Source organism: Syngnathus acus, chromosome 24 (assembly GCF_901709675.1).
Source record: "Syngnathus acus chromosome 24, fSynAcu1.2, whole genome shotgun sequence".
In the NCBI taxonomy this organism is placed as follows: domain Eukaryota; kingdom Metazoa; phylum Chordata; class Actinopteri; order Syngnathiformes; family Syngnathidae; genus Syngnathus; species Syngnathus acus.
The window spans coordinates 6337631-6362880 of record NC_051108.1 but is presented as its reverse complement, the minus strand read 5'-3'; the positions used below and the strand labels follow the sequence as shown (position 1 = coordinate 6362880).

Here is a 25250-nt window from a genome sequence, read left to right as displayed (position 1 = left end):
CCAATCTGCAACACCATGCACTTTTTGCAAGATGCAAACTTCTGGATGCTGATTGTGGAATATACATTATCATTTGTAACAATGACTATTTTTTGAGATGTTAAATACAATAGCCAGTTGACCTTCATTATGGAAATCATTCTTTATGTTCTTGTAGTGGCTAATGCTAATGTTTTAAATGCAGTCGTCGCACTTGTCGATGCTAGACGACCCCGTCGCCTTTTTTAACGACAGCTGGTCTAATAAATGTACTCGACATGTACATACCTACACTCACTCCGGTAACAACGGGAGCGCACAAACGATTGGTGGCGTCCCGGCGCATCCATCAGGCGATGAGCAACGCAGCAAATCAATTTGCAGCTGTCGCGGCGTCCCCGAGCTGCCATCCGCATATCAAACATCGGCAGCCGTCGCTATCCGCTGAGTAATGATTCTGGAATGTTATTAGCGCCACAGTCGCAAGCCAGACACCTGCCAGGACTTCCTCTCTACCGTCGCTGAGGGTCGCCGCAGTCAAATGTTCTGCTGGCAGAGTCTGGCCGCCTAAATGTGGCCAAAAATGGCCACTTAACTCATTCCCCGCATGACATTTTCAAAGCAGCTCGCCATATTTTCAGTCGTTTCGCAGCATCTTGGCCAATCTTTCACGACCCACAGAAGATTGTGTCATGTGACAAGATACTGTAAGCTTTCCAACTTTGTCTATAGTTTGGTTTATTATAAAGAAATAAAATAATAATTATTGCATTTACGGAACGAGATTTTTGTTAATTTTAATAAGCTCGGTGTGATCATTCTGAGCCCAAATTTTCACTGTAAAATTGTTCAAACTGCAGGGTCTCGGAATACCTCCGGTGGGCTTGAAAGGGATTTGCCTTGTATTTACGAGCGCTATGAAATAAATAGCTTGCTGATAATCTGTCAGGAACGTCGGCGAGCAGTCGGTTCGACGTGTAATTTACGACACCTGTTCCCCGAGTGCGCGTCGGCGACCAGCTGCTGGCTGTCGCGGCCCGTCTCGTAGCAAATCTTTCCTGCCTCTGCTCTGCCCTTCCCAAACTGCCCAAGTGTTTAGCTGTTATTAAGATACTCCGTCAAAGTTAATTGGAATCTTGCTTTAATCCGAAAAGTGACAAATTTCACACTTCCGTCAAAATCAAAGCTACGACGTTGAGATTTAATCATCTTTTTACGCCGTCAGTCAAAATCCATACGGATGTTGTTCTGCTTCAAAAGGAATAGCTAAAAACGCCATGGCTTGTGTGTCATCCATAAGTGGTGTTGCCAAACAAAACGAGCGTGCGGGTACAAATCAAATCTCCATAAAACTTTGATAGTAAATTATGCATGAAGCAGCTTACATTAGTCTCGCCTCACAGACTCCTCACATAGCAACAACAACAATAACGGCAACTCATCTTACTCTTCTTTTGCCTCCTTGTCGCAATGACACATTGCTAGCTGCACGCGGCGCACATTAGCCGGCTCATTCAACCACAAATCGGGAGGCGAGAGCGGGAGGGGGCACACACATCAGAGGAAGAAATCTTTGGATTTTTCCAGAACTTAATGGTCTTAAAAATGAACTGTATGCCGCCATTTGAGACTCACCTCTCCACGTGGTCCAGGTTGCCCGAGACGCCCAGGCCTCCGATGGCGTAGAGTTTGCCGTCGTAGACCAGGCTGTTGTGTCTGCAGCGGGCCACCGTCATGCGGGACACCAAGTTCCAGTTATCCAGCAGAGACATGTAGCACCACACATCAGACAGCATAACCCCCGACTCAGTGCCACCTGAAAAACCAAATACACATTAAAAAAAAAAAAAAGACGGGCTGCATTTGGACAAAAGTAATGATTTGCCGCTCCAGTTATTAATTTCCACTCAAAAGTTTTGGCTCACAACCAAAAGCGAAAAAAAAAAATATTGTCCACTTGGCACTTTGAAGTCATCAAAATGTTAATGCCGATGATGTCATTTAAGTAGGGAAGTGCTAGCAGCAGGAGCTGATTGGCTAACCCAGTCTAAAAACTCTGATTTCCCCACCGGCTTGTCGGGCTCCCGACGGACACGGCGATGGCGCTTGTTCCCGCCGCCAAACACACATTTCCATTTATATGAAAAGAGAGCGTGAGAGCGAGCAGCCAGTAAGACCGATCCTGTCGCGGTGTCAAGGTGAGTGCGCGGCCGCTGCGCTGAAAAGGAGGCGCAAATGGAGCGTGGCGGGAGAAAAATGCCGTCCCGATGGAAGAGAAGAAAAAGCGACGTACGGGATGAGCGAGTCACGTCGCCCTTTTTGCGCTCTTTAAATAGTTCTCAAAAGTCACCGGTAATGCTTCGTTTTGACCTTGACCGTTCTTTGTGATTTACTATTTTGCCACCAATCTGGTAAGTCATAACGGGTCATGTCATGCCGCTTGTTCATATTTTCAACGTGGGGGGAAAAAAAAAAAAAGTAGCTGGGCTCAGGATGATTCAAATTCACGCTCGTATTGACTCACCCGACAGGTAAATGTTGTCACCGGCCGAGATGACGCTGAAGAACTCTCGGTCGTAGAAGGGCAAGCTAGCCAGCGGGTACCACTTGCTGTTCTGCGGGTTGAAGCAGGTGACTGCCGTCAGGGAGCGCTGGTTCATCCCGATGGCTTGGCGTCCGCCGACCAGGACGATGACCTCCGCCACACCTGTAGAAAGGAAGAGGAGGAGGAGGGTCTGGGAGAAGCCGACGCCACCGCAGGGCTCAATCTGCTGCTAACGCGGAGCTAACTGGCATCCATTCGGAAACAGTCGTCTCGCTACCGAGGGCGCTATAAAGACAGCGGTGATCCAGAACACACAAACAGGCTGGCAGGCTGCCAATAAATGACTCCGTCGGGCGACAAGGCGGCCACCAGACACTAGTGAGCAGTGTGTTTGAGAGCAGCAGGAAGGGGGGGTTCACGAGGAAGCCTGAATGAGTGGTGCCAAAGGGGGACGGGATTGTCGGGACAGCCAGGATTGAAGAAAAAGGTGAGGGATGGAGGACTGATAGTCATCTTTTTGTGCCCGATCAATATTGCCGCTCGGTGGAGTCTTTTCGACCCGCCGCTTCCTTTGCTTGCAAAACAACAAACAAAGCGCAATCCCCATTTTCGCCATCGTTTTCTCGTCAAAGCCGCGGGAACAAAAAAGGCGAGGAGGAAGACAGCCAACAATAAGGCCGACGCTGAGCTTAGCCGACAGCCTGTGGCTGAGTGGACGTTTTTCCGGGGTGAGGCTTTAAGAGGCTCTCTGATGGATGAGACGGGCGAAGGAGGTTGAAGGTGTTTTTTTTCTCGCTTCAAGATGAAGCTAGACGCCAGTTCAGAACAAAACAAATAACAACGATGGGGTGGGGCGGAGCGCTCGCTGTCTTTTCAGGCTTAAGTCGCGCAGAGTCACGACAAGCGTGTTCTGACAGCGCTCTCTGTTTGTGAATTGACAGAAATGAGCGCTGAGCACCCGCCGTGCACGTGTGCGCACACGGCGGCTCGGGGCCATTTCCGCTCGGTTGCCCGCGTCGGCGATGGTCTGCCCGTCCGGACGATCCTTGAAGCCTTCGACGCGTCGGCGGACTAGCGAAACTCAACGCGGGGCTGTCAGAACATGGAAGCGGTCACGAGGGAAGGGGCGGCGGCGGATTGGGTTCAGGCTCGGCGAGGGGGCGGCCGCCACTCAACCGAAGGTAGGGAGAAAGAGGAGGCGGCTGGGGATGAAAAAGACTTGACAAGCTGATGTTTTCCTTCTGACAAGAGTTTGAAAGCAACACACGGGAAACGATCGGCCCTTACTTTATTTTTTTTCCCCATCAGCAAGGAGACAAAGGTCTCCTGAGAGTCAGCCAGAAAATAATGACTCAAGCATCAGATTGATCCGTCACTCACATGGCAACCTACGTACGTTAGTTTCTTTGATTGTATAATGTTTTAGTTGTTTTGTAAAATTACAGTTGTATTTATTTGAAACTATTTTTTATTTTTCATTCTATTTTTATTTTCTATAAATGTTATAATTTGATTTTTTTTTTTTTTTATACACTATTAAACACACACATCCAAAGTCTATGCCTAGCTGTGGGAGCCGTTTCTATCTGGCTGCAGGTCCATAAGCGTAATGTCTTATCATGCTCCCTTTTTACTCCATTTGCTCTCATTTGCTAATACTGTGATTTGTCTCCCGGGGTGCTAATTTGCTATGACGATGTTGAGGGGGGAGGCCGGGGGCGCCCCCATGATGGCGCTACCAAGTGCCTGTAAGTGTGTGGGAGCATATTAGGATGTTTGCCTTTCATACTCAACCACTGGTTGACTTGACTCACTCAAGGGCCCCAAATGTGGTCTAAGTGAAGAATTTTCTACGGCCATTATAATTCTGCCTAGCAATGGAAATCCAAACACTCCCGTGGACGGATGTTCCTGTGCCTGTAATGAATGCTGGAAGAGGCAGCAGCGGCTTTGCAGTGGGTCCGACGGGTCAGCGTTCCGCATGCGCTCCACCTAAGCTGGATTTAGTTTATCTGTGTCAAATTTATGAGTCTTGACAGGAGGAGATTTCACCGATAAGCCGCGAGAACATCACCGGCTCACACCGCCGACGTATGACTGACGTATGTCACGCTTCTCAATTACATTTTGGTTGAATTCATCTCAGCTGAAAACGATGAAGTTCCAAGTTTTGTTAGAGACAACTTAGCGGTGAGGATAAATGTTTTTGTCGCGTGCGAGTAAGGCAACCCGAAGAGAATCCACAGTGGCACAAGCAATCTCACGCTGCATTTACTCCCAGAGACAAACGGCGAGGCTCGGTAATGACTGTGAGCCGGACAAGTATCAACAAAGTCGGGGTTAAAACGCCTTTAATTGTCTTTGCCAGCCTCTGACAGCTTCACCTTGCCGCCTGCTTAAATGCAAACGCCACACTTTTAATTAAAACTTGAAAGAAAGGCGCCGGCATCGACAAGGAGGGACAAGAAAGTCGGGATCGACGCGTGCTCATTGGGACACCGCCAAAATATTTTGACGCTCAAAGTCATGTGATCAGATGCTGGCGAGACTTTTCTTTCTCACTTTATAGCGACCGCCAGTGACGACGTCAATGTTAGCCTTAAACTCTGCCGTCCAGTTAACATTGTGTTTCGAAAGCTATTCATTAGCATATTACACATGTGTATACACACACGCGCGCGCACACACACACACTCTCACACACACACACACACACACGCACACGCTGAGTCCACAAATTGACTTGCTCAGCAAGAAGTGCTTCACGGATGGCAGTTTTCTTTTCTTTTTACGCTTGACAGTCTTATCAACAGAGCTCAGGTGGCGCTCCATCTGCTTACGCGCCTTTTTAAACACACACACACACACTAAGACCACACACTCTTCTATCAAACAAACACACACACACTCAAGCAAAAATATTCAAGGACAAAAACATCTGCCCTTTTCACCAACTTTCACTTTGGAGCATTCCAATTTTGTTTTCCTTTTGCTAACTCGAATCAAGCGCTGCACATGTTCAGCAACATATCAATGCTAAATACAATCCTGCAGTGTAAAATGGCCGCCATGTTTCGTTTCCAAGCAGTAGAATGATAACATTTCAGCAAAGTGCTTAGGTGTAGTTAGAACAGCTTCAATTTGGACTCTTACAAGATTTCAAACATTTTTTTTTTTTTTTTTTTTTTACAATTTAAGTATACAAAGATTTTTTTTTTTTCCATTTTAATCGAATCCTAATAGCACAAATAAGGTTGACAATAAAGCTGAGCGGCGGTATTACTTTCCCTCTCCCCGTCCTTCTAAGTACTCAGCATCTGTTGACCTTCAGTATAGTGAATTGCTTTGAAGCATGTTTTGCTCAACGCAAGGTTAAGTGGCCCTGCCTCTTTTTTTCTTCTTCTGTGTACACGGCCTGCGGTGGAAAATCTCAGGATGTCCCAGATGGACGTCAATTACACTAAGTATCCTTCATTAGGTTTTGCGAAATGACATCAGAGCGGGCGCTCTTGCTTCCACTTCCAAAGATGCTTTACGCTCATAACTGACTTAATGCAACACACACACGCTACACAAAATGACCCATTACCTTACCGGTGGGCCAAAATCAATACAAGGCGAAGTCTCCTCATGGCGACATGACCTCTGTGTCACCTTGATGCCGTGCAAGAGGAAAAGTGCGCGCGATGCTGTGTCGTGTTGTTGCTCGCTCGCTCGAGTTGTGCTGCGGGTGGCGACGTAGGTGTGCGTTACCTGCAGAGAGCCTCGGTCTGGTGCGCGGCGTCTGCATCTCCTGGCGCGCGTGTGGCAGCATGTGGTAGCGCTTGGCCTCGTTGACCAGGTCACGGCACGCCTCCGAAGACTTGATCAGCTCCTCGTTGTCCACCACGTTGAGCAGGTAGGACGGGTGGATGAAGGGAAGTCGCACTGACGCCAGCAGATCCGACAGGTGCTGGTAGGGAAGGACGATATATATATATATTTTTTTTTTTTTTCGTACATACACATTTGAACTTAAATCAAATAGGTAGTGGTGCAGTTGCTAAGGCAACCTCATCTACAGCTGCAGAATGTGTGTTTAAGTGCGGCCGCACGGGTTCCCGTGGGAGGCTCGGCCAGCACGACAGCAAAAGCTGTAAACAAGCCGTCGCCGAGTGTCACAGCGGCAGGCCCAGACTGAGCGGGATGACCTCGGCCAGCTCGGCGCTACGTGGTCCAGCTGGACTAGGGGGCGAAAAACAAGAGACTCCCTGACAGACGAAAGAAGTCGATAATAAGCCGAGTATCTCGCCTCACACGCCTGAGTTGAACTTTGCGCTCCAACAAGTCGAGTTGGAAAATTCTTTTTGATTTTGAAGCAAACATTTTAAGGTACGAGTTTTGATGACTCCACTCTGAGATGCTAACTCGAGCATGAAAATTTCGCACTCTAAGGCGACAAAAACGGAGCATTTGTTAATGGGACGGTTCTGTCGTTAAAAATAATTTGTCAGCCAATGACAGAGCAGCAACATGCTGTCACCACAAAATTTAAACGCACCCTCATTTTATGTTTACTCTCATCTGCCGCGATACGGCAACACATAAACAAAGCTCGACTAGCAGAGTGTTTAGAGTAGAGAGGCTGGAGGGAGGCGGACATCTGCTGATGACATTTCCTCTCAGCGAGCCCCGCAGATGGAACTGTCGGCTAGCGTCACCCACGGGGGAGCGTGCCGTCTGCCAAAACAGTTTATCAAACAAGCCGCGCGGGTAAACACGGGCGGGACCTGGCAGGTTTAAGACGCGCTACTTCCTGCGCTCGGCGGCCTGACCTTCAATTAAAGCTTTTTGGGTTCGGCCTGCCGCTGCCTTACAAGTGGAGGAAACACCCGGGCCAATTTGGGTTTTGCCTGTGAGGACATTTTCAGTTAAGAGATGCAACAGACAGCCGAGAGGGAAAAGTACATTACATAAGTTAGCGACGGAGAGCTGTCCAAAAAAAAATTGGCCTCAGTGAAGCTCGAAGTGCGACTTTTCACCGTGAGACATCCGAACACCTACGACCTTGAGGATCAAAAAAATAATAAAAATACTGTATGAACTCAAGCTGCTCGGCGGGTGCTGAAGAGAATGATTTCGCCAGACAATCGCTGCTCTCAGTCGAGAGGAAAAGAGCAAAGGCCTCGGAGGCTTCACAGCTCTCGAGCAGCAAAGTCTTTGTGTTGGCACTTGGACAAACCCAAGAGGTCAACAATTTACCATCTGAGCTTACTTCAATAATAAAAAAATCTATCACTTTGACTGATCACAATTTTATTTTCTGTTTTTATTTTGGGCTGGAACTCCAATGAAAGGTTTGGCATTTCTTTGCTCTAGTTTTTTTTTTTTAGCAACTTGAAAAATTGGATTACTGTAATCCTAGATCAAATTTGAACCGTCACAATGTGACCCGAAAACAGGATGACTCCATCAACTGATGCAAAGAGGAGGTTACCACGGCAACCGTTGCTGGGACTTCCAAAAAGCAACTGTCAGTGACAAGCTCTCAATACAGTGCTCAACTTGACCTGCTTTTTTTTCCCTCCCTTCTTCACTCAACTGAACTTTCTGGGGAACAGTAGCAAAAAAATGGTCATGTGATGAAAAAATTAGATTTTTACAAGAATAAAACCATTTTGCAGCTATTACGATTCGTAAACGGTGACGCAGCAGGGTTACATGATTAATAAAGTCCATTTCCCAATGCATTGTCAAACACGTGCACTTTCCTCTTCCTGAGCTCAGTCGCAAACTCTCTCTCTCTTTCTCTCTCGCCACCACCACTCCACACTTGTCCTCCTACGCTCACAATGGAACCGAGATGCGCACTTGCAGCAGATTCTCAAGGTGTCGGTTTCCATGTTTCAAAAAAAGAGGCCACAAATACAGAAAGTATTGCGAAGTAGATGAGTGAATTTTCCTCCCTACAAACAGCAAGGGCTATACGACTAAGTTGCGATAAATAGCATAAGCAATTTGCAGTATGGAAAATAATTTGCTATATCGCCTCCATTGTGTAATGTCAGACAACCGCACCTGGCAGAAGTCGTTAGACATCGATTTGGCGGTTCCCCGCTGGGGGCTCTGAAATTCGTCATTTTACTCAAAAGCGGCACAAGCAGAGTCGAGTACAAATGATAGGTTAGAGCTCAGTGTGCTGAGTACACATAACGACCTCTGCGTTCTCAAAGCGGGGGGGGGACATCTCCGAGGGACATCGCTCATGACATTCCCATCGGTGAATCATGTTTGACAATTGAGAGTGAGCGCGGGGAGCGACAGACTCCATTTCTCTCCATCCTTGCCGGGCTCGGCGGCCATATCGCTTTCTCTCTCTCGCTCGCAAGTAAATGCGAGCGTCGTCCTGACAGACGAATTGCGAGAGATTTCACCTTCGTCTTCCCTGACCTGACACAAGGCTTTAGAAAATGACGACTTCAGGGGAAAAAAGGCTATTTTTAGGCCGACTCAATACTGTCAACAAAGAATCGCTCTAATTGTTATGATTTATGGCATGTCGGATTTTTTCGATCAAAAGTGAGAATTAGCAAAGTCTTCACAACAAAGAAGGGAACATTTTTCCAAGATTATCAACAAAGGTAGGCCACAGTTTTAACAGTTTCTGTTGGTCATGCTCATTTATTATGACAAGCGGTGTGCGACTGATAACATGGCTGACATATGGAAGCTCTCTGCGGGAGGTCCGAGCTCATGTGCGGCAGCTATTTTTAGGTTTTTTTCTTCAGTTCAAGGATGAGAAGACCATATGTGTGAACAACGTGACTCGCAACATGCAAGCCTCCCTCGCTAATGGGCTCACATAAGCACTCAAAACACAAAAACAATCCAGAGAGATGCCTTGTAGAATTATTCCTTTTCACCCAAGTGAGCACAAAACAACAAACATGACGACATACTTCTACATGTTGGCGGTGAGAGCCATATGCTGCTTCACCCAGTCTAAATCAAAATACATGACAGCAGCCTGCTTCAGTCAGAATTTCCAATAAAGCCAAACGACTCAAGCAAATGACACACACAGGGTCATGTCATCTGCTTGAGTTTGAAAAATAGACCCCCCCCCCACTACACATGAATAATAACTCGCGTGTAAAAGAGCGCGCAGCCTCACAAACAAACGCATTCAACTGCAATGACTGAGCACCGGCACGCGTTACGCGGGAGCAAAATACGCTCGCGCTTGGCCGCAAATGGTGTTTTTCGCCGTCTGCGTGACTATGAGTGTGAGTGCGTGTCAGTTGGGGAGGATGTGAACGAGAAGGCGAATGAGGGGGTTGGTTGATGGTGAGTGGAAGAACAGACGGGGGAGGGAGGTGGGGAGCATGTCGCCCTGAGCCACGACTGACAGGTGCAACGCGTTTCGGCATGGCTTCATCGGGAGAAAAGGAACACGTTCAGCTGCAAGAGTTCTCGTTGCACACGGAAAGACAAGTCTCTGTTTGCCCAAAATATTAGGTACACCTGAAGTTAATGCTCGGATTGTAGTAGCGTAGTATTAGCTTCCTGGCAAATATGCACAGTAGGAGGTTGAAGCCAGCGTAAGCGAGCGCGGCTTTGACCTGTAAAGTTGCCACGGTCCAGCGGGCGCGTCCATCTGGCTGCACACATCAGGACTGAGCACGCTCTGGGACCACACAGATGTCCGTGGAGGTCCACAGTTCACTGGCCTGCATCCAATCCCCTGACCCATCCTCCCCCACCCCTGATTTGAAAACATCGGGCAACACGAATATTTTGGATGAGACAATTTTACACGACATGCTCTCACTGACCCAATTCTGTTTGATTACATTTTGTATTGTATCCCAAAGTCACTCAGTTGATAGATTTAGAAGTTTGAAAAAAATCTGGGTCACCAATAGACATTCAATTGTCTCAAGGACACGTGCATAAAGTTGATCATTTTGGTTTGACACAGCCATTTAAAAAATAAAAAAATAGCCACTAATGCCAGTTTCATTTAGCAACAAAAAAATTCGTATCCATTATGAGTGAACCCACAAAAAAAGTGTGAGGACGCCATACCTTAACGCTGCTATTATCAAGACGGACAAAACTGAGGGTGTTAAAAGCTTGATGATCAAAACAGCGTAATATTTGATTTGGATCAACATATGCTCGAGACTTGAAAGTTTCCCGCAACGCTTTGCCACCAGCGGTGAAAGCAGGAACCTCGTCCTCACTTCCACCCGGCAGTCCTTTGTATCGCCGCCGCACTCGTTCAATTACCGAAGGCCAGTCTCTGCCAAAAGGCTGAATGGGACCTCCATTAGGCATCACGTCGACATTTCATTTCATAGCGGAGACTATCTGGCCAGGTGACAAAAGAGGCTGATTAATTGTCTCTTTGGAAAGTGGCCAGCGACTGTAACATGGCTAAAAAGGACACTTAATAGCGTGCTTTGGCTGATTTAAAAAAAAAAAAAAAAAGCCGGCCCAGCCATTAGCGGGAATAACAACAGCCCGGCACGACATTTGCCGCTCTCGGGCCCAATGAACACAGTTAAAGGTATTACTTCATGTGCTTATGTGGGACTCCCATAATAAGCTAATGTCATTTTCTTCGTCTTTTTTTCCCCCCTCACGTTTTTTGGAATGTCAGAACAAATGATGGCAAAATGAATATCAGAGGACAAAAGTGCTTTGAGGTGATGTGAGCCCGCGCGTGCATATTTAAACGGCTTTGCCGTCGTCTAAAACGACAAATATGACCCCATTTTACCTGCAACGTCGATTTTAATTTAGCCATTGTCTTTTGAGTTCCAAAGCACAAAAGACTCACCCACGCACCATTAAGTGGGGTTAATTGTATTTTTTTTTTTTTTCATGCGGCGAGAAACTTTCGCCCTACAGAAAATGAGAGCCAAATTGAGAGTTAGTGGAGACCTCTGTATTTAAAAGACAGTTTTACACTTTTTATCTAAATTTTGGTAAGGTCGTGTGAGGACCCCGCTAAAATCCGTACAATTTCCCCGGACTACACACTCTAATGTTCTCTTCAGTCTCCGAGCAATGTCCATGCCTCGTTTCCTACCGCAAGCTGACAGGCTAGCGGAAAGAGAAAATTGCATATTATTTACCCACCGCGTTCAATATGCCACTTTTCCCCAATATAGCCCACGGCTTAACACGCAAAAAAAACGGGGGCGTGCTGAGATGAATGCAAAGTCGCACGCGCGCACATAATGACGAGCTGACAGCTTAAAAGTCGCGCGGCGACATTGTGCTCTGACATGTCATAAAAAGTTGTCACAGGTTCCACAGGAGTGATTTTCCCCCTCGGGATGAAGCGTCGGTGGATGTGGACCATGAATGCAGCGCGACGGGAGAAGAATGCACAGGAGGCGTTTTTCGGTTCCCGCCCGAGGAGGTCAGGGCACAAGATTCGAAGTTGCCCCTTGCTACGCTTGGATTGTTCCTCCCCATCTTTCCAATCTTCTGTACCTTCTTCTTCTTGGCTCAAACGCAAGGTGACCCGGGGTCTCGCGTCTCAGGAATATGTGAATGGCTTGTTCAGACAAGCGGAAAAATGCTCCCCCCCCCCCCCCACGCCCCCGCAAGTCCACTGCTGCGGAACAGCTCTGCTCTCCATTAGAGGGCAAGATTGCTGGACCGAACGGCGTGGAGTTTTTGGACATGCAGCGGACATCACTCGGTCAATGTTACAGCACCCTCAACAACAGTCTTTCCGTGATGTTGAAATTAGAAACTCCATGAAAGTCATTTTCACTTATTTAGAGTTCAGGTGAACTAGTTACTTAGGTGACGACGTCGTATTTCCATAAAACGTCTAGACGCCTCGCATCAGAGCATCGCAAGCGCTTTGCTAGTACGCGAAGTACGCTTGACGAAGACGCGATAGGAACGTAGATCGAAGGCGCGACGCTAAACGCAGAATGAGGAATAATGATGTAAGCGCCGACAGGGGTGCATTGATTTTGGACGTCTGATCCGGAGGAAGCGGGCCGGCGCTCGCCGAGAATGGATGACTCTTCCAATGACGGATGGGCGGCAATTCATCTGCTAATCTCGCTTCCATTTTCAAACAGCCCATAAAAATCAGCGGCTTTGCGTTTGCGGTCTTGGCCGTCGGAATCAATCAAATTCTCATGACCCGAGGTTTCAACGGTTGCGCAGATATCCTTGGATGCTTCGTTTGCTTTCGGATGATGACACCGCGACCTTGAGGCTTTATCGATTGGGCGCATCGTGCCAATTTTGCTGCCGATATCAATCTTGAGGATGTAACCTGTGATTGTGATGAACTGAATCGCCTGACAGCTCGCCGACAAAAACAAAAAACGGCGGCGGCTGTGTTTGTCTACCCTTTGCTTGTCTCATGAGGAACCAAGACAACATTGAGAGGGCAAAACATTTCTAGAATTGGGACGGTTATATTTATCTTCCCTTACCTGAACTCTGGAGCCCGAGTCCCGTTTTATCCACTTGATGACCGTCTCGTATACCAACTCCTCCGCTTTGGTGTTGAGGCTGTCGTTGGACAGGTAGGCCACCAGGTCCTCCTTGGACACGCTCAGGATCTCCTCCTGTCCTGCCACCTGATCATCAAATACATCCAATAAGTGGACATTTTCTGAATCTGCAAGCTGACTTTTTGATTTGCTACTTATTGCATCCCTTCCTCGCAAGCTTTCCAGTCAACATAAAATGATACACCACCACACCGATGGAACATTTTCGGAGTCAAATAGCTTTTTTTTTTTATACTGCTCGTTCTGACTGGCTGGATTTTTCAATAAATATCCATCACATTATAAATAACCAAAGGAGTATATCAAGCTTCCCTCTTCCACAGGAAAACTGATGTTCAGGCATAAAGAGAGCCTCCATTTTACGTGACCAAGCAGACAAATGGGGAGGGAAAAAAATAAATCAACAGCCAATTTTAAATCACTGACTAAATGGCTGCAAGTAGCGTGGCTCAAAATGTCTGCACATGGCGCACAACATTAGTTGTGGGCCGTGTCGAGGATGTCGAGTTCGTCCTTGCATCAAATATAGAAGAAAATTCTGTGTCTGTTGCTCAACTTACCTCAGGGAAGTTCTGCAGTGCAAAGGCTTTGGCCATGTTGTGTAGCTCTGTGCAAGCCATGGCCTCGGCCATGGCCAGGACTCCCAAGCAGTTTGCCGCCGTCAGCTGTTTCTCTGGGAAAAGAAAAGAAGATTTGGAATTTCAAAGTGCATTTGCTTAAAGCATTGGAGCTGAAAGCCACAAATGTTACTATTTCACGCTTATGACTCCAAACAAAACAAAGCCCGACAGAAAAAAACCAGGTCATTGACTAAATGGTGAAGCCCAAGCGGAAGACCGAGAAGAAGAAGAAGGTCAAGTCAGAAGACCCATGAGGGGAGAACACAGACGGATTGATTCGGTCGATAGAGAGATGGCGGACGTCGAAGATGATGTCGAGGGATTGTGTCACAGCTTATCAGCTTTCTAGCTACCTCGACACGTCTAATAACTCCAAACGCCTCCCGGGACAAACAAACAGGGCAAGAATCGATCACGGGGAGTAGGATTAGGGATTAGCCGGCGGCACGTTAGAGGTAGATCTTGAAATGACCAGCAGGGGGAGATCTGACGAACCCCTCAGATATTTGACAAGAGCTTGCTTTTGACCCGAGCAATCAAAATATAAAGAGCAGAACTTTAGCAATCAACATGCAATCAGATGGACTGATGAACTGGCTCCATAAAAGCGGCTGATTAAATAATTGCCCTGGAGAGGGACCCATGCCAGGCCTTTTTTTTTTTTTTTTATCTGTGCCCCAAAACAAATAGCGGTCAACAGAGGCAAAGCCAAAACACACCAGGGGTGAGTGTGATAGTGGACCATCAACTGTTTCCCTGCAAGTATCTGAGTTCTTTGAATTGACGTCAAAGAAAGTAGGTCGACGTGACTCTCCTAACATTTGACATGCTCATTCTCCTCTCTCAAGGACAAACATTCGTACGCGAACACGGCGCCCCTCCCTCCCCGAGCCGCTCTAATGTGCTAAAATGTCATGAATCTTGTCGAGGCTGAATGAATTGACGTCTCAGAGGAAATGAAGTCTACAAATGGCTTCCATGTTTGCTTTTTCTTTTTTTCTGTGTTGTGTGGCCCAAATCGAGAAAAACAAATCAATAGGCGCTGTTTCTGCTGTTTTCTTTTCTCCGCTCGCCCGCTTCTGACCTTTTTGCCGACATGCGCTTCTCTTGCGTTCGCTATACCCCAAACAACTCATGAGATGGAATGCAAATACTGACATTTCAGGCTCTGTTTTTTATTTTTATTTTTTTTTAATGACTGTCCCCCCCCCAAACAAAGACTTTGCCAAATGTTTTGGGTGACCTTAGAGACAAAAGTATTGAGACGTGCCGTGACCCACCTAGGAAGGAGACGCAAACTTTGCAGAAAGTGTTGAACTGGAACTTGTTGGCGGCTTCCAACAGCGTCTTGGCGTTGGCAGAATCGATGACCAGAGAGCCAGTGTAGACAAACTCCAGCAGCTGCTCCAGAACGTCAGCGCCGATGTTGCTCATGCTCAGCTTCAGCATCTCACCGTTGCGCGTCTCCCCTGACGACCTGGTCCGAGCAATGGCGGCACAGAGAAAAAGAGAGAAGTCGGCTTTGAGAGGGCTTGCTGCTGTGGGTCGAAGGAAGATTGTGAGACAAAGGGAGAGAATTTGGGGAGTTGTATTTATCTGAATTTGCAAAGGATGACCTATGTATAAAACGATTTGATGATACCTCCCCCAAGGCTGTGAGGCATAAGAAGCAGAGTAAGTGCTACTCGGGCCGGGCTCGAATGACGGCAATTTGTCCGCGGGGGAGGTATTAGGGCGCTAAGTAACACCTCACCACCCATGTTTAATGTCCCTTGTGAAACAATAATCCACTCAAGGGCAAAATAAATAGAACGCCCCTTCCGACCCTTAACCACTTTAACTCCCATCCCCGCGGCCATGGACATATGAAAAGTGGCCGGTATTAAGATGGATGGAAGCCCTTTCCGCGCGTCAATCAAGATTTGGCTTTTTTTTTTTTTTTCTTCTTGCTGCTGGAGCCACTTTGCTGAATTAGAAAACGTACACAATGGACGCCGCATTCTGGAAATCTGGCAAATTGCCGAGCATTAACGAGGAGGCAGCTGGATACGCCGCCTCCCAATGACTTCAATTTCATTTTATTTCATAACACACAAACGAACTGGAAAAATACTGAGATGCATGAATTAAAAGTGCACAATCAGTATTACGGGGGGGAGCAATATTATTATTTTAATTAATTTATTTGGCTCACGGGTCACTTCGTTGCCCACTCATTGCTAAATTTCAACGGGACACAAAACAAACAGGACGAGACAACAGAATGGTGGGACGAGGGAGGAATGGTTAAAAGAAAAAAGAAAGAGGGAGAAAGGGGTAAGGCAGAAGGGAGACGGTTCTTCCACAGGGAGCCAGCAGCCATCCTTAACAGGGAGGGTTTTGTGTTGTTCCATGACTTTTCAATAAGAGATGAGCCCAACCAAGCATCCCGCCCCCTCGAACAAAAAAAGCCCACCACCATCACACCTGCAATTATATCCTGTAGTGTATGAACTCAAAGACATTAGTCATCATTTGAAACGCAGTCAGGGAGGGAGGGAGGGGGGAGGTGAGGACATCCAAAAATAAATAAAAAAATGATGACATTTAATTGTCTCCGCATGGCTGCAAAAACCCAGTTTTTTTTTTTTGTTTTTTTTAAATGTTTCTTTTTGGTCTTTTTTTAATATGTTTTGTCCTCCTGCAAAGCAAAAAGCCACATAGCGTTATTGACCTTTATCCCGCTCAAAGGCCTGCCTGCAGGGGGGGAGCGGAGGGGGGTGGGCAGGTGAGAAAGAAAGAAAGGGGAGGGTCAAAATGATGGAAGGAGGATGGATCTAAGAGCTATAAATACAAAAAAAAAAATAGCATCAGCCCAGTCAATTAGTGCAACAGGAAGTGGCTCGAGTGCTCGGGGAAAAACGTTAGGGAGCGTCTGAAAAAAGGAGGCTAGCATCTGATTGCACTCGCGTGAAAAATGGAGGCGGGAGGACGGCGAGTGTGGAAATGTCGAGATGAGCTACATTGGGATGGTAGAATCTGTTTGTGGGGGGAAAAAAAATGCTACACTTTTCTGAGAGGGGGTGGAGAATGAAGGCCAAACACAGAAAACACACATTTGGCGCACACCAAAATTCTGGCCGCTTCTGTTTGGTATTCTTGCTTGGAATTTGGTAGCAATCATACAAAATTATCTTTCATATGAAACTGCAATCCACATAAAAAAGTAAAGACATGTCTCGCTATTGGGATCAACTAGGACAAAGACTACACATAAATGTGAGAGGAATTGGACAAAGTCCCGTCCTTCCCGCGGGGTGAGTCGAGCGGCGGGTTTCGCACGGCTAGAGAGGACGAACGTGTCAGACCGGCTCAGAGGTGTTGGCGCCGCGTGGTTGTGGCGATGCAGAAACTGCGGACGGATGCCATAAATTAAATGCCAAGTGAGCACGCTTATTGGAAAATGCTGATGGGTGAAATGGAATTGCAGGTTACGATCAGTCAGACTGCTGTTTGGGAAAGGGGGGGGGGCGTGAATGCTCGGGTGGTATTCTTTGCATAAATGTAAAAATAAATAAAATAAACAAAAAGTGATATATTACAAACAAATCTGATTTTTTTTTAATTTTGCTATGTAGAGGGTCTTTGGTAAAAAAATAAATAATTAAAGAATTGTGAACGCCGAGTTAGAAAGCAACAAAAGTGGAAGCTGTTCCATGAACTTCATTAGGCATAACAAGTACTTGAATAAATGTGGTTTTCTCAGGGCGACGGCAAAATGAGGCAAATGTCTCTTTTAAGCCAACTAGCATGAAAAGTGACGAGTTATGAAAGCACCCCTACAATCAATTAAGCGATTCAGGAGCCTTTGAGCTTATTAAACTGTCAAGCTCAGGTGTCTTTCGAGGGTTTCGCATCTTCACGCATTCCAGGTACGCGGGAGACACCGAGTGATTGACACGAGCACGGTCAGGGACCCTCGCAAGGGCTACCTGCTCTCGCCAAGGTCAAAGGCAGACTCTTGAATTGGCGTGTCAGTGCCGCATGCTCTCGTCTGCTTCTCCATCGCCTGTCTGAATTTGAAATGTACAGCGCAACCTCCAAGCTTGGCTATGACGAGAGATGCTGGGCTCCTAAAAGCTAGAAAAACCGCAATCAATTTGGACCAAATGTTTTATTCTTTACCATGAATTAATCTAATTTTTAACCAGAAATTCTACATTCAATTTGAAATATGTGTCTAAGAAAATCTATGATCATAAATTGAAACTCAAAATAAAATCTATATAAATATATAAATAAATATATAAAAATATAGCAATAAAATAAAAATTTTGTTCATAAGCTCCGGTGTCCCTAATTCAAGATTCAAGAATCAAGAGTTTTTATTCGCCATGTTTGAGGGTGCCAAACAAGGAATTTGACTTCGGTAAATCACAGCCTCTGTTCAACATTTAGGTGACTAACAACACTGGCAAAAATGGCAAATATTCTCAAACATCCCCTGATCTTAAACTTAATTAAGCTAGCACAGGCAATGTGGCAATGTTGTCGACGGCGGGCGGCTAATAAGCAGCGCATTTATGAGCTCAGCGTGGCCGCGGGGCGAACGAGGTTAACCCCACCCCCCTAAGGCGCTCTCTCTTTTTGCCTCCATCTTGACATTTACACAAACAGGCCACGTAAAGACGGTGAGCAGCGGAACCACTTGGGCTCCCGAGGAAGTGTTAGTCAAGCTGAAAACACCTGCAAGGATTTCAGGCTAGGACATTATGAAATTTCTAATGAGCGACATGATCCGAGTTAGCTGACTGTTGCACACACGGAAGCCAAACCAAAAGCAAAGCAATCGCGTTAAAAATGGTGTGGTGATTTGTAAGAGATGACCAGTTGTTGACCTTTAGCTCCAGATTCAGATACATTCATTTGAGTGTGGGAGTGAGGGGGGGAGAGAAGGAAGGAATGGCTGCTGGCCCTGCGCTAGAACCAAAACAAAAATGTCTTCACGCACCTGCAAGAAAGATGGAAAGAGAGAACAGAAAGAGAAAGAAGGGCGAGGGGGGTAGAGCTAAGTGGGGTTAGGAAAGAGACACAAATGTGCCCTACAAAAGAGAACAGGTGGGATCAAGGAGAAGTAGGAGTGCTGTCAGGAAAAGGCAAACCTTTTGACCAGGTCCTTGAAATACAAGCTGCAGGAAGCTAGAACATTTTGGTGGACGTCAAACTCTTTGCCTTCAACAATTATTTTCAGGTCTGTAAACTCTTTCACTCGCCGCTGCTGGTTGAGCTCCTTCAACATCTCTGCGGAGGAAGAAAAAAAGAAGAAGGGGGAAAAAAAATAGGAGAAGAAAAACAGACAGTGACATTTTAGGTTGAGAAGTTGCTTTGTTTGATTTTCAGGACAGACATGAAGCATCAACAGCGTGACACAGAGAAGAAACATTGAACAAAATCAAGTCGTATTGTCGTTAGTTAGCTCCCCTGTTTAGAACGCTTTACTGGGAAATGCCACAAAAATGAAGATTTCTCAAAAGGTTGTATATGTATGAAAAAACTACAGGTGTCATTCCTCATAAAAAAACAGAAATAAATAAATGTAAACAAAACCTGCATAGAATTAGCTCACCTGTTTATGACGCTAAAAAAGTTAAAAAAAAACAAAAAAAACATTAATTGTATGAAAAATGCCTGATTCTCAAAAATGGAATATTTTTCATATTAACCCCCAAATATGTGTGACTAATTACAATGTGCGACTTTTCTTCGGAATCTGAAAGAAGATCTTTTCCATTCATGTGACAGGCTGTAAATAGATTGTCCTACTTAGCGCAAAGTTGCCTTTCCACCGCCGCTATCTGCTTATCCCCAAACATAATCATCTTGACGACAACCGGATTGGGAAAGAGTCACGCTCGCAGCCGACTGATGCAAATTCGGTACGGTAGCGCCTCGTCGGACCAACTGCGGCGCCGGGTCGGAGGCGCTTGTTTTTCTGGTGTCTTAATGAGGCGCCGTGAGGGGATGCTGAGAGGGAAAGTCAGCGGGAGGTGGGGGTGAAGTGGGGGGGGGGGTGAGACGTCATGCTTTGGAATCCAGAAGGCCACTTTGAGAACATTCACAAGCCATAACGTGGGATGCGATGATTATGGACACTTTTCCTGTGCCGTTAAAGCTTTTGATTGCCGGTGCCGGCTGTGCGGGACGCTACGTTCCACAATAGGAACATTTGGTAAACGGTGGAATTTGAAATGCATGGAGGGCCATCCTGCCAACCTACAGTACTCTGAAAACCGCAGAGGGGGGCAAAAGTATGCACTTTAACAGAAGGACTGATATGTGTTTTCAAAATAAAAGAACTGATTTAACACTGGTATAAGTAGACCCTAAGATCTCAATCAATCAAAATCAGTACCGGACCAAATGTTTCATAAAAATACATGGACCGTTCTGGAAATCTCCCGACCGCATCTCCCCACCCCGAAACACAAAAGCATTCCACCCCAGCTCATCCTGTCAGCGGGCCAAGTCTTCCCGACAGTGAATAGTTTGGACTCTCCTGCAAAAGCGATATGGCTCTCGCCTCCAATCAGCCTTGCCGCATAGCACCCCTTCATACCGTGAATAGGCCCCCGTGACGGGGCGGAGCGGGGGTCCGGGGAGCAGACAAAAGGCCGACTGCCTCGGAGTTGTGAGGACACACCTGAATGCCTGATAGAGGAGCTGATGGTGGGAGGATTTGCCCAAGAACAACCCGTGAAACTACAAATGGCGTACCCCATTCTTCGGTGCGGGGGGACGCCAAAGCTACGTCTCAATACGAGGGGAATGCCCAGAGGGACGTCAAGTGGAGTAACAAAGACCTACGCTAGCTCTCGCCGTTGGGTCGTCGGGCGGACGGGTTCACAACAGGAGCGGGCCTTTCCAGATTGGCTGCTTCTCGGCCTAGTAACGCCGTTATGCCCAATCGGGGTACTCGGGGAGGCCAACCAATCGGTGGGTACCAACGCTTCGCCAATACCAAATAAATGACGCGCCAAGACATGATAGGTTGCCCAGGGAGCCTACGCTATTGGTTGCCGATCTTGAAGCCATTTTGGTGTTCCATTTCGGTTTGACAAGAGCGAGGGTGTTTCCGCCATTTTGTCGTCAAGGCAAAGATTTCGGTGGGCTTTGTCATCACGTTGTGGCGTTAATATTACTTTAGGATGAGTAACTTGCCGAAAGAAGACTCAAATGTTCATTATTTACATGTACTGTATATTTTGGCATTAATGTCCATACATTACAAAAAAAAATTTGGTATTCTTTGATAATTTAATCAGACATTTTTTTGCCAGAATATTTGCAACATGTCTATAAAAATGATTTTCATATTTTTAGTTTGAATGTGTTTTATCCTATCTATCAGAAACAATTCATTTTCGTTTGGCATTGATTTTCCCATATTGTGCAACATTTTTATTTTTTTTAGTTTGAATATACTTAATGAATGCATAATGAATGTCAAATTAATTACAAAAATTCCATTTTTAATGATTTATCAATTAAGGGATTTTTACAAAATGCTTTTTTGATATTAAAAAAAACTCAGAAAGAACAAATGTGCTTATACTGACCCTTTTGTTCTCTTTTAAAGATTTAATAGTAAAACGCTGCTCGCTTAATTGCCCGGAAAACAAACCAGCACTACAAGATGATCAATAATTGAATCCTTCAAAACTCAACTATAATGTTTTCATTCAGAGCGTAAAGAGACAGGAGCATATTTTATGACGTACATTAAAATTTAAATGAAATCAATGTATTAAAGTATTTATGCTGCATCTTGTTTTTGAAGCCAGAAACATCAAGACTATTGAGAAGATTTTTCATAACAAAACTGCATTTTAATTCATAAATTAAATCAATTTGACTTTAAAAATTGAAAGAAAAACACAAATGAGTCATAGTACATTTCGAAAATAATTACAAGGTACTGACTCATTTTATCCGTTCAAATGTAATTGCAAATACATGTATTTCTTGTCATTTAGAATATCATATTTTTTTTTGTCAATTTAAATACTTTTAGTTTTCACAAAAATACAAGGTTTGGTTTTCGAATGGTAAATTGCAACTAATTTGAGGGTCATTGTGAACAACTAAACCAAAAGCCTTTTGGTTCCTCAAAATAACAATAAAAAAAAAAAGACAATTTCTCATTCGGCCTGCTATTTATAGAATTATTATTATTGTACAGTTACAGATCCCATGTGAGCGCTTGAGATATTTTACAGCGATATGTCATTTTTCTACATTTATTAAATATTTTTATATAAATATTTTTTTCATTAAATAAAAATATGGATTTTACTCTATAATTTTACATGTAATCAAATATGGGTTGCTTGTCAGTCGATCCAATTTTGACCTAATATTTTCCAACTGATCAAACAAAACGCAATAAATTAAATTAGACATGTTTTTAGCTGTAATACTAAAGAATTATAAGGAACATTTTTCACAGGCCATTTTCATGTCTTCTTAGACTTAAAATCACAAATAATCAAAGGCTTGCAAATGTTTTTGGGAGGATCAAAGCTGGCGTCTTTGTGCCATCGTGAGGCCACGTGACAAAGTCAGATGTCAAAGTCAAAACATTCCAATCAACCGGCATTCATTCCACAGGAAATCCGCTCGCATCGTCAACAGCTCTTCAGTCTCGCCGCCTGGGAGAATAGTCCATGATCACGCAGCTCGCTTCAAGTCTTTTTACATCCTCCTTCCTGCTTAAGAGTGCCGAGTTAAGAAGCCGCTCGCCAAGGACCGACCATTAGGGGGGAAGGAAGGTTTCAAGGACGCCATAGGGGATCGTTGAAGGGAAACTGGACTTGGACCCTGAAGGTCCAGAGGTCAGGCTGCACTCTGAAAATCTGAGGACAAGCTCAAGGGGAACGAAAGTGTGTCAAGGACCCCAAGGGGGCGGGGTGTGGCTTCAATGTCAGGGTGAGGGGGGGTTTTCAAGAAGACATTATCATAAAAAGAAAAAGTCCACTAATTAGAAAGTTGGAGGCTCCAGTTTGAGTCATTTTAGGTATTTTTAAAACTTTATAATAATAAATAAATAAGTGCAAAGACATCCTAGCTAGCTCGACTTTGATTTTGGCATGGTACCTCATGAGAAAAAATTAAATCTGTTTTTCTCTATTGTGTCTCTCTAAATGTGACTTTTACCAGCATGATAAAACATTGCTAGAATATTCTAATAAAGCGTCAGCCAATTATGTTTGACAAGTCGAAAATTGAGTCCCTTCGCAATCAAATACAGAGCGACAGACAGACAACACAACAATACGAGCGCCACAGGAATAACTCTAGTCGGCAAAAACTGGGACATCAGTGTCGGTACCCCCACCCTTGAATAATTCAAGCTGAGAGAAAAAGGGGCGACTACAACAAAGCAACAAACCTGTCTATTATACACAACAAAAGTCCTTTTTCATTAGGTACACTTACTGTATATAGATTTATAACGGTTGCTGTACTTTGGCGTTCCTCATAGTCAGAACAAAAAAATATATATATCAAAAGTCATGTCTCTTTTCCACTCTAAATACCCCAATCAGGTCTTTATGAGTGACAATATATCTATATATCTATATTAATTCCATCTAGGGAGTGTTGAATAAAAATATATCCAATGTAATTACTTGATAAATTTAAAATAACAGTGGTTTTTCTTTTCTTTTTTCTGGCTGTGCATCACAGGAGCAACGCTGAACATTAGGACAATGTCAACACGGCCGCATGAATAATTAAAAGCGAGCAGAGACCTGCAACTAAAGTCGCAATGTTCATTTTCTGCTCCAATTCAGTATTTATGAATAACACTTAGTAGCGACTAATTGTGACAACAAAAGAGATCCAAGAACAAAATTCTCAATCGAGATCCAACATCAAAGTATTGATGGAGCAAATTTTTGATTGTGCTTACAGTTTGTGCACCACGTCATACAAATAATTTCGTTACCTTAAAACTCATTTGATGATACCTAATGGAACATAAAACTGCATTTCCTTGGTTGTTCTGGCATCAACTATTTTAAAAATGCTGTAACACCTTTGCACAGCCCCCACACGCCAAGCTTTTGCAGCACCGAAATAAATACTTCCACGAGGGAATATGCGGAATAATGACATCCACTTCGTGTGCGCTTCTAGCCAACGGCACCTCATCAGAAATGTGCAAAGATTTATTTTCCAGCACTGCTCAAGCAATGTGTGACGTTCCTAGACATTAACACGTCACCTTCACACTCTTTCAAAATAAATAAATAAATAAATAAATAAATAAACAAACATACTATGGAAAGATTCTTGACAGGTTCATTTCACCTTAAAGAAATCTCTCCCTATTTTTCTCCACCATTCTGCCCAAAATACAAAACAAAACAAAAAACACTTTCCAACATATTTTTTAAAGCTCCGAAATTGAAAAAATAAGAGTGTTCTAATAATGGCAAAGTATCCAGATTGGATTTGATTTTTTTTTTCACTTTAGTAAAAAATGTTAACTGAAAAGCAAACTCGTTGCGATGTTAAGGAGTAAATTTTGTTTACAATTTTGTTTGTGCTTGGTCAGCGGTCAACTTGAAGAAACGACATTGACGGTGCTGATTGATTAGGCCCTGTCAGCTTTACTTTTTTTTTTTAGAGCCGACTTTATAAAAACGTCACCACTTTGAACTCCGCCACTGAAATAGTAACTTAATGTAATTGAATTAAAAGTGTTGGGAAGCGGACAAGCGCTGCACTTTGTTTTAATGAAAGTGCCTGACACTCAGGCAATTACAACATTAGCTGTCAAAGTATTACCTACTACCCACAAAAACAATCACCACAATGATTATACTCATAATAATCAATGAGTCAATTATTAACTAAGCTTTATTACGTAAAACTATGAGCAACTGGTTAATTAATTTCTTATGAATTATTATTTTTTTTTATTTATTACCGCCCCCGACACCCTGTAAAAAAAAAAAAAAAATTCAAGCATGGCGCAAAGGTCTGGCGTAACCTTCAGCATCTTTTACCATTCACACTTGCATTACGTTTACGACTCGCCGCGTTTCTCATCACCTCCTCGGCATGTAGACAAAGATAATAACATTTTCATGTCAGCTGAGCCCTTTAAGGATAAAGGTCACCGTGTCCGTGCCGCATGTTTACTGGACAACGTCCTAAAAGTCAAAGCGGCTCAAGCGGGAGAAGGTGAGCGGTGGGGGCTATGGAACGCTTGCCTTTGATCCTATTAGAACTTGTTAAAAAAAAAAAATCTTTCATTTTTTTCTGACCATATTTCAGCTGTGACCTTCTAATTTTATTTTTAGCTCAGGGGCCCTGAAGACAGACAACATTTAAATGCCAATAACACACTGAACTGCTTACGGAATGCCTCATTGCTCGCCCTCCCCCCCAAAAAAAACCATGTACATATTGAAAAACAAGTGCAACAAAAATCAATAAACTAGCATCACTTATCCATACCATAAATAACTGTACCGTATCCATTTTTTTCTTACAGTATGGAATGACTACATTAGCAACAAA

The 25250-nt window shown here is 44.6% G+C and overlaps 1 protein-coding gene across 2 annotated transcripts in view; it reads right to left on the bottom strand.

The window, feature by feature from the left end:
* The window catches only part of LOC119118268 (kelch-like protein 29), an 84197-nt gene that overhangs the window by 5744 nt on the left and 53203 nt on the right, over positions 1-25250 (bottom strand). For both annotated transcript variants that reach the window (XM_037245145.1, XM_037245144.1), the window contains 7 exons: positions 18821-18959; positions 14960-15156; positions 13620-13732; positions 12979-13125; positions 6278-6476; positions 2504-2686; positions 1615-1795 (listed from right to left, as the gene is read on the bottom strand). In XM_037245145.1, coding sequence (XP_037101040.1) covers positions 1615-1795; positions 2504-2686; positions 6278-6476; positions 12979-13125; positions 13620-13732; positions 14960-15156; positions 18821-18959 — 1159 coding nt within the window. The remainder of the gene's footprint in view (positions 1-1614; positions 1796-2503; positions 2687-6277; positions 6477-12978; positions 13126-13619; positions 13733-14959; positions 15157-18820; positions 18960-25250) is intronic.